The following is a 10,364-nucleotide window of genomic DNA, read 5'->3' as shown; positions in this document are numbered from 1 at the left end:
TGATAGCCTGCTTGAAGTTTGCCAAAAGGCACCTGAGAAACAAGATTCCATGAGACCATGAGAAACAAGATTGAACTCTTTGTCCTGAATGCCAAGCATCACGTCTGGAGGAAACCTGGCACCATCCCTACAGTGAAGCTTGGTGGTGGCAGCATCATGCTGCGGGGATGTTTTTCAGGGGAGGGGGAACATTCAGGATCGAGGGAAAGATGAACAGAGCAAAGTACAGAGAGATCCTTGATGAAAACTTGCTCCAGAGGGCTCAGGACTTCAGACTGGGGTGAAGGTTCACCTTAAAAACAGGACAACAAATCTAAGAACATAGACAAAACAGAGCAGGAGGGTCTTTGGGACAAGTCTCTAAATGTTCTTGATTGGCCCAGCCAGAGCCCAGACTTGAACCCGAACATCTCTAGAGAGACCTGAAAAAGCTGTGCAGCGACGCTCCCCATCCAACCTGACAGAGTTTAAGAGGATCTGCAAAGAAGAATGGCAGAAACTCCCCAAATACAAGTGTGCCAAGCTTGTAGCGTCATACTCAAGGCTGAAATCGCTGCCAAAGGTGCTTCAACAAAGTACTGAGTAAAGGGTCTGAATGCTTATGTAAATGTTATATTTCAGTTTTTTATTTTTAATACATTTGTAAACATTTCTTAAACACCAGTTTTTTTTCTTTGTCATTATTGGGTATTTTTAAAATCCATTTTTAGAATAAGGTTGTAACATAACAAAATGTGGAATAAGTCAAGGGGTCTAAATACTTTCCGAATGCACTATCTTCATTTTTTTAAATGTATTTATTAATTACAATTTAGCAAATGAACACTGGAGTGATAGATGTGCAGATGATGATGTGCAAGTAGAAGTACTGGTGTGCAAAAGAACAGAAAAGTAAATAAAAACAATATGGGGATGAGGTAGGTAGATTGGGTGGGCTATTTACAGATGGACTATGTACAGCTGCAGCGATCAGTTAGCTGCTCGGATAGCTGATGTTTAAAGTTAGTGAGGGAAATATAAGTCTCCAGCTTCAGCGATTTTTGCAATTCGTTCCAGTCATTGGCAACAGAGAACTGGAAGGAAAGGCGGCCAAATTAGGTGTTGGCTTTGGGGGTGAACAGTGAGATATACCTGCTGGAGCGCGTGCTATGGTTGGGTGTTGTTATCGTGACCAGTGAGCTGAGATAAGGCGGAGCTTTACCTAGCATAGACTTGTAGATGACCTGGAGTCAGTGGGTCTGGCAACGAATATGTAGCGACGGCCAGCCGATTAGAGCATACAGGTTGCAGTGGTGGGTGGTATATGGGGCTTTGGTGACAAAACGGATGGCACTGTGATAGACTACATCCAGTTTGCTGAGTAAAGTGTTGGAGGCTATTTTGTAAATGACATCGCCGAAGTCAAGGATCGGTAGAATAGTCAGTTTTACGAGGGTATGTTTGGCAGCATGAGTGAAGGAGGCTTTGTTGCGAAATAGAAAGCCGATTCTAGATTTAACTTTGGATTGGAGATGTTTAATATCAGTCTGGAAGGAGAGTTTACAGTCTAGCCAGACACCTAGGTATTTGTAGTTGTCCACATATTTTAAGTCAGAACTAATATACTACTATATATAGTATATAGGACGGCAGGTAGCTTAGAGTGTTGGGCCGGTCACCTAAATGTTGCTAGTTAGAATCCCAGAGTCGGCAAGGTGAAAAAGAATCTCTCGATCTGCCCTTGAGCAAGGCACTTCACCCTCATTTCTCCAGGGACGCCGTCAATAATGGCTGATCGCTAGCTCTGACCCCACTCTCCGAGGGTGGTTACAGAGGGAGTTGGGATATGCAACAAAAAAAAAGATTTCCAGGTCACACCTCAGACTCGTACAGGTTACCCACTTGTACATGCAATGAAACATATTTGACCTATATCTTCACACCTCGCCTTTTCACAGGGCATCTATTGTACATCACAGCACATTCAGTCAATTCAGAAAGTAAATTGACACTCCAATTCAGAAAGTAAATTGACACTCCAATTCAGAAAGCAAATTGACACTCCAATTCAGAAAGCAAATTGACACTCCAATTCAGAAAGGAAATTGACACTCCAATTCAGAAAGTAAATTGACACTCCAATTCAGAAAGTAAATTGACACTCCAATTCAGAAAGCAAATTGACACTCCAATTCAGAAAGTAAACTGATACTCCATTTCAGAACGTAAACTGACACTCCAATTCCTCATTGCTTTTGGAATTCTGTCTTTATTTCCAGTTGGTCTATGTGCGGAGTCCGAGGAGAGGTTGCTGAAGTGGCTACTGAGTAGAGAGCGCTACAACAAGCTGATACGACCGGCCAGTAACCAGTTTGAACCGGTTACCATCAAACTGCAGGTCTCCCCCCTGGCACAACTGATCAGTGTGGTGGGTTTATTGGATTGGATTCTATTGCACTTTACCATTTTGTTTTGTAATTCTATTGTATCAGTGTGGTCACCGTTCAGTTCTTTCATTTTCATTTGAGTTTATATAGAAATTACAAAACGTAATGTAATTCATAAAAGGTTGATACATATTTGACAATATGTCTTCTTTTGTAGCATGACAGGGAACAAATTATGATCACCAATGTCTGGCTAACACAGGTGAGAAGAACAATCTCCTGTCCAGAATACATACAGTATGTAGTGTGGTGTCATTATTGAACACAACATTATGGTGAAGGTGAGTGATTTACCTCTTGCTACTACTAATAACCATCCTTCTCGCCGTAGAACTGGGTTGATTACAGGCTGTCATGGGAGCCCTCAGACTTTGATGGGATTGACAAGCTCCGCATTCCCTCCCGTCATATATGGCTCCCAGATATTGTACTGTACAACAAGTTAGTATCAAACCCTCCGGGAAAAGCATGTGCTTTAAAAATGATTGTGTAGTCAATTGTATGATGCTGCTGGGAATTCACAGACAAAGTCAAAGATATTCAACGCTGTTATTCTGAGAGCCTAAAATCTCACTGACGTTGTCCTCCCTCCAACTTGTAGTGCTGATGGTATCTATGAGGTGACAGTCTTCACCAACGCCATCGTCCTGTCCAACGGCACCATCTTCTGGCTCCCTCCAGCTATCTATAAGAGTGCCTGCAAGATCGAGGTGAAACACTTCCCCTTCGACCAACAAAACTGCACCCTGAAATTCCGCTCATGGACCTATGACCACACTGAGGTAATACATGGAAATGTATCGTGCTTTATCCTTGATAATGTGGTCCTCTGTTAGCGCTTACAATGCCTGGATATTGGGTTTGATTCCTGGGACCACCTGTACTTAAAATGATACACATTTTTGCTAAATTGAATATGTCCGTATTTCTTTATTGAGGCATATAAATGGTATATGATGCACTGTGGTTGGAAGAAACATGGGAAAGTTATGTTGCTTTAAAAGGTCATACACTTGTAGAAGAAAATGCCCTTTGAAAGATTTTGCTGAGATTTTTACTCTTTTCTTTGATTAAGCCCATTCAGCATCGTTCACGCCCTCTTAAATCTTAACCCCACCCACAAATCAAATTGTATTTGTCACATGCGCCGAATACAGTGAAATGTTTACTTACAAGCCCTAAACCATCAATGCATTTTTAAGAAAATAAGTGTTAAGTAAAAATCAATGTTTATTTGTTGCGTACACAGATTAGCAGATGTTAAAGTAGGTACAGCTTGTGTTTCTAGCTCCAGCAGTGAATGTCTGACAGTACAATGCACAAAATAATCCCAAGAAGAAGAAATTAAGAAAATGTACGCACCACGGAACAACAAATATTGTTTACATCAACAACATGGGAATCACTACAAAACTTATTGTATGACCTCTTATATACTATATTAGGCCCAGCCTTTGTAACTTTGGTTTTCCTACCTATGGCTACTATATTGTGATCACTACACACTATAGTACTAGGGATGGGCATGAGTAACGGAGTACTTCAACGGACGTCAAAGTTCGATCTTTAACCAGAGATCACATTTTTTTCAAATACTGTAAAACTATTTGGAGGAATGTGCATTGTGGCTGCCCAAATTGGCAAGTGAAATTTTGTATTGAAGGCAACTTTCATTTACTTTTTACATGTGCATTTGTGGGGCACACAAAAAATACTATGCTGTACTGTTTCCGCCTGCTAAATGGTAGCAGGGTGAACAGGCCGTGGCTCGGCTGGCTGAGGTCCTTGATGATCTTTTTGGCCTTCCTGTGACACTGGGTGCTGTAGATGTCCTGAAGGGCAGGTAGTGTCCCCGGTGATGCTTTGGGCAGACCGCACCACCATCTGGAGAGCCCTGCGGTTGCGGGCGGTGCAGTTGCTGTACCAGGCGGTGATACAGCCTGATAGAATGCTATTGATGGTGCATCTGCAGAAGATCGTGAGGGTTTTAAGGACCAAGTCGAATTTCTTCCTGATGTTGCACCTTCTTCACCACGGTGTCGTGTGGAGGGACCATTTCAGTTCCTCAGTGATGTGCATGCAGAGGAACTTGAAGCTTTCGACCCTCTCCACTGTGGCCTCGTTGATGTGGATGGGGTCATGCTCTTTCTCCTGTAGTCCAAGATCAGCTAGTTAGTTTTGTTGACATTGAGGGAGAGGTTATTTTCCTGGCGCCACTCTGCCAGGGCTCGCACCTCCTCCATGTAGGCTATCTCGACGTTGTTGATAATCAGGTCTACCACTAGGGCATGAGTACTCGAACGGACGTCAAAGTTCGATCTTTAACCAGAGATGACATTTTTTCCCCAAATACTGTACAACTATTTGGAGGAATGTGCATTGTGGTTGCCTGAACGGGAAAGTAAAATTGAGTATTGAAGACAACGTTCATTTGCTTTTTACATGTGCATTTGTGGGGCACACATACCAAAAATACTAAGCCAAGCAGCACACCATTCTTCACCCTAAATTCCCTTTGCCCTCTGTGTCTCATTCACTCAATTGCGTTCCGACTGCTCCCTCCACACATGCCTGCTGAGTGCGTACACAAGCTCCACTTAGGCCTACAGAAATAAATGCCTATAAAAATATATCTAACTGTTGGGATACACAAGCTACATTCCTTGCCAAATGACGACAGTTTTATTACAGATTCCAAATGGACTGGTTGATTGAAGTAGGAAAATATGTGTTCCGACAACGAGCTGCAGTTTTGGAATAATTGCGTTTAAGCTACTTTGCGAACTGCTAGAGCCATTTAGAATTGGTTAGCCTAGGCTATAACCTCCCTAAACATAGACAAGTTCCACACTAACAATATGCCAAAACATTATTTATTTAACTAGGCTAGTCAGTTAAGAACAAATTCTTATTTTCAATGACGACCTAGGAACAGCCTTGTTCAGGGACAGAACGAGAACGAAATATTTTTTTACCTTAGCTCGGCGATTCGATCTTGCAACCTTTCGGTTACTAGTCCAACGCTCTAACCACTAGGCTACCTGCCGCCCCAGTTTGATAAAGACAAAGAGCATATTTTCATCAGAATCATTAAGCATATGCTTACTCTTTAAACAGATGTTGTGGCCGTAATTCATCTCCATGCAGTGTTCAATATGTAATTGTTCATCCATTTTGAAAATGTCAAAGAACAGGCAGAATAAACTCAACTGAACATCTGTATATCAAAGAGAAGACAGATTTTGGTTCGTAACATTGAAGAAATTCTTTAAACTCGCCAAATTGAGCCCCGTTTAAAATGATCACTCTTTGAGAATAACTGTTCCAGGCACGAGATGCGCATCACTTCGCACGGGCAACTTTGTCTGCTAAATTAACAAAACAAGACTATGCCAAACTTGATGATTGAGTTGGAAACGTGCATAGCCACACAGTCATGGATGAACAGGGAATACAGGAAGGGGACTGAGCACGCATCGCTTTAGGGGCCCCCTGTGTTGAGGATCAGCATGGTGGAAGTGTTGTTGTCTACCTTCACCACCTGGGGTCAGCCTGTCAGGAAGTAGAGGTCCCAGTGCACAGGGAGGGGTTCAGACCCAGGGCCCTGAGATTACTGACGAACTTTGAGGGAACTATGGTGTTGAGCTGTAGGCAATAAACAGCATTCTTACATAAGTATTGTTCTTGTGCAGGTGGGATAGGGCAGTGTGCAGTGCAGTGGCGATTGCATCGTCCGTGGATCTGTTGGGGAGGTATGCAAATTGTAGTGGGTCTAGGGTGTCAGGTAAAGTGGAGGTGATATGGTCCTTAACTTGCTTCTCAAAGCACTTCATGATGACAGTGAGTTCTACGGGGCAATAGTCATTTAGTTCAGTTACCTTTTCTTTCTTGGGTACAGGTGGACATCTTGAAGCAAGTGGGGACAACAGACTGGGATAGGGAGCGATTGAATATGTCCTTAAATACTCCAGCCAGCTGGTCTGCACAAGCTCTGAGGACGCGGCTTGGGATGTCGTCTGGGCCACAGTCTTGCCACGGAGATCGGGAGTACACAGTCTTCGTGTGCGACGGGGGCCCACGTCGGCAGCTCAGTATTTTCCTCGACGTGGGCGAAGAAGGTGATTAGCTTGTCCGGGAGTGAGTCATCAGTGTCCGCAACATGGCTGGCTTTCCCTTTCTAATCCATGATTGTCTGGAGGCCCTGCCAAATACGTCTCGTGTCTGAGCTGTTGAATTGCAACTCCCCTTTGTCCCTGTACTGACGTTTTGCCTATTTGATTTCCTTACAGAGGGCATAGCTGGTCTGTTTGTACACGTCCGTGTTTCCAGTCACCTTGTTGTGGTTAAATGTGGTGGTTTGCTCTTTTTTAGTTTTGTGCGAACGCTGCCATCTATTCACATTTTATGGTTTGAATAAGTTCTAATCATCACAGTAGGGAACAACATCTTCTATGTACTTCCTGATGAACCGAGTCAGTGTTTACGTCGATACTATTCTCAGAGGCGACCCGGGAACATTTGCCGGGTTGAGTGAACAAAATAACCCTCAACCATAGATTCCGATTGGTCAGATCAATGTCGAACAGTCCTTAACACAGGTGCTTCCTGTCTAAGTTTCTGCCTATAGGCTGGGAGGAGCGGGATGGAGGTGTGATCTTATTTGACAAAGGTGGGGGCTGGGGAGGGCCTTGTAAACTAACAATGGTTAAGCGTGTTCTCTCCGTGTAGCACAGGAAATGTGTTGGTAGAATTTCATGAGCGTTTTCCTCAGATTTCCTTTATTAAAGTCCCCAGCTACAATAAATGCAGCCTCAGTGTAGTTCCTTGAGAGCTGTCGGGTTGAGAGGAAATATACACATCAGTGACAATAACCAAAGCAAATTCTCTCTGGAGGTAATGCGGTCGGCATTTGATGGTGAGGTATTCCAGATCGGGGAACAAAAGGACTTGAGTTCCTGTAAGTTACCATAATCACGCCAAGCGTTGTTAATCATGTGACATACACCCCTCCACCTTTGTTTTCCCGGAAGAGTTATTTCTTCCTGTCCGTGCAATGAACAGAGAACCCCGCTGGCTGTATGGACGGGGACAATATATCCGGAGAGAGCCATGATTCCGTAAAACAGAGGATGTTACAGCCCCTTATGTCTCTTTGAAAGGAGATTCTCGCCCTGAGCTCGTCTACTTTATTGTCCAGGGACTGAACGTTAGTGAGTAATATATTCAGAAGTGGTGGATGGTTTGCTCGCCACTTGCACTTGAATAGAACCGAACTTCTCCTCCGGCGTCAACGTTTTAGTGGAGCACCCGGGATGAATAGAGCTGCCTCGGAAAGCCCAAACAAAGGATCCAGATCAGGGAAGTCGAATTTCTGGTGAGGGCCTGCCGATCTAATGTCCAAATGTTCTTTTCGATTGTAGGAAATAATACTAGAAATGTTCACCGTAAGAAATAACACAAAAGAAAGCAAAATACTGGAAAGTTGGCTTGGAGCTAGAAACAGAGCGAATGTGTCTGTTGGCGCCATCTTGTACAGCGCCAACATGTAAACACATGCGAGTCAGCATGGCATTGTCCTCCAGAGTCTCTCTACTTATCCCAGCTAAATTCAGGGCAGCAATGTTTTTGAGAGCTGTAGCAACACTTTGCAGTTGTCCAAAGCTATAACTTTACCACAAATCTGCGGTAGCAAAGATTATCTATGTACTGAACAGCGAAGCTCCCATTGTGTTATAGACTGAAGTCTGTGACATGACAGACCAATCAGGACTCCTCTCTTGGCATGTCCAACCATTCTATTATCTCAGCCAATCATGACTAAACAGGAAGAATCCTTTACTTCTCTCTGTATAGCTCAGTGCTTTCTCTTTGGCTGAACTAGTCTCATCAGTTTATCTATTCATATTTACAGATCCCATACAAGTTTATAATTAAGGTGCATGAATGTTCACATGTTCAAGAAGGCATTTCTGCCCCAAATTTGTATAATAGCTTTTTCAGACGGCCCTACAGTGAAGTAGGAACTGTCGTCAAATGCCTTAGAATCAATACACACGTAACCGGTTAGAGGATCTAAGGCTTAGATCCTGTAACCGGTTACGTGTGTATTGTTTCAGACGATGTATTTTAATTGTCAAATCTAAATCCAATCAAATCAGGTGGATCTGGTCCTCAGGACAGGTGTGGCCAGTATGGATGACTTCACGCCCAGTGGAGAGTGGGACATCTTGGCTTTACCCGGGAGACGTACTTTCTCCGGCTCAGAGCCCATCTACGTGGATGTGACCTATGACTTCCTGATCAAAAGGAATGAATATATAGTGCCATGTTTTATCTTATTCTTCAACTGTTTACAATATATTAGTTTCGTTACTTTTTCTAGTCCTATCATAAGATTTTATTATTTTTTACGATCGAGGACCGCTTTGGAAATGCTTGTTTTCATTCATGCTTTCATGTGTTATCATGTGGAATCATAGGCTACACGTCTTTTTGAGGTATTATTTGTACCTCAGATAAGATTCAATTCAATTTATTTCCAGGAAGCCGTTGTTCTACACCATAAATCTGATTATCCCCTGTGTCCTCATCACCTCTCTGGCTGTGTTGGTCTTCTACCTGCCCAGTGACTGTGGAGAGAAGATCAGTCTGTGTGTCTCTGTACTGTTGGCCCTCACTGTGTTCCTGTTGCTGATATCTAAGATCGTACCGCCAACCTCGCTGGACGTGCCCCTGATCGGTAAGCTCTGTGCCCGGGCCAGTATTAACCAAGGGTACTGATCTAGTAGGGGTGCTGATCTGTAATCAGTTTGACCTTTTTTAGATCATAATGAATAGGATTATATTGCCGGTGGGGACCTGATCCTAGATCAGCACTTCTGCTTTGTGCACACAGGTCCTGATATTCACTATGGTGCTGGTGACTTTCTCCATCACCATTATGTGATGGCTCATACATAAGTTTAGTGTTAAGTAGGGCTGCAAAAAGAGTACTTTAAAAAAAAATCCTACACATCTGAAAGATATTATTTGACTGTTGAATGTACCGTGTAAATTAAAAGAGACGTCAAGTTCAACATTTTTATTAGAAAAACAACATTGCATAACGACATTTTTAAATGAGATGCTTCTTCACACTCCTCTCTCTGATCTGCTAGGTAAATACCTGATGTTCACCATGGTTCTCGTAACCTTCTCCATCGTCACCAGTGTGTGTGTTCTGAACGTCCATCACCGTTCCCCCAGCACACACACCATGCCCCCCTGGGTTAAAGTTCTGTTCCTGGTCTGGCTGCCTGCCCTGCTCTGCATGAGGCACCCCCAGAACAACTCAGCCAGACAGCGGCTCCGTCAGAGGAGGCAGCAGTCGCTCCAGAAGACCAAGGAGGCTAGCCCAGGGATGGATAAACCTGACCCTGGCATGGCCTCCTCTCCTTCCTCCTCTCCATTCCTCCTATCTACTGGGCCCTACTACCTCAGAAAAAGGTCATTATATTATTTCTATCATGTACCATTATTTGTATAAAAAAAAAAGCATTTTATTGTGGTCAGGTGATCACCAGAAGATGTAATCAACAGATTATGAATTTACTGTAATGTATGCACATTTTCTTGAAAATGTGTCAAATAAACCTGTAAAGGATGGTTCCCTTGACATGTATAATTTATTAATTGAATTAATTAATTAATTCAGGAGTGTGAGTACACGAGGGGTTTCTTACATGTAAAGAAAATTTATAATTTATTCATTAATTTATTCATTCATACAGGAGTGTGAGGACATCAGAGGGGTTTCTGCCCGCGGAACAATTGTCTGGTCGGCCGTGGTGTGGCAGCTCCTGCTCTGACATCAGTCACAGTCCTGACTTACAGGAAGCTGTCGACGAGGTGCGATACATCGCTGACTACATGATTAGAGACGACGACAACAAGACCGTG

At 43.2% G+C, this 10,364-nt stretch overlaps 1 protein-coding gene across 1 annotated transcript; it reads left to right on the top strand.

The window, feature by feature from the left end:
- Positions 1-2,601: 2,601 nt before the first annotated feature.
- Positions 2,602-9,951, top strand: LOC106584714 (neuronal acetylcholine receptor subunit beta-4). The gene is made up of 6 exons (XM_082968259.1): positions 2,602-2,628; positions 2,758-2,867; positions 3,028-3,208; positions 8,585-8,672; positions 8,947-9,165; positions 9,584-9,951. Exons 1-6 carry the CDS (start codon positions 2,602-2,604, stop codon positions 9,949-9,951), a joined length of 993 nt encoding a protein of 330 aa, XP_082824385.1.
- Positions 9,952-10,364: the final 413 nt, after the last annotated feature.

This window comes from Salmo salar, chromosome 23, assembly GCF_965601325.2.
Source record: "Salmo salar chromosome 23, fSalSal1, whole genome shotgun sequence".
Lineage (NCBI taxonomy): Eukaryota > Metazoa > Chordata > Actinopteri > Salmoniformes > Salmonidae > Salmo > Salmo salar.
This window is presented reverse-complemented; position numbering and strand designations above follow the sequence as displayed.

Excerpts from the sequence above, each read along its gene's own strand:
- LOC106584714 (XM_082968259.1), top strand. The coding sequence starts at position 2,602 with ATGATCACCAATGTCTGGCTAACACAG. Across the intron at positions 2,629-2,757 it reads CCAATGTCTGGCTAACACAG|AACTGGGTTGATTACAGGCT; the intron begins GTGAGAAGAACA and ends TTCTCGCCGTAG. Across the intron at positions 9,166-9,583 it reads GCTGGACGTGCCCCTGATCG|GTAAATACCTGATGTTCACC; the intron begins GTAAGCTCTGTG and ends CTGATCTGCTAG.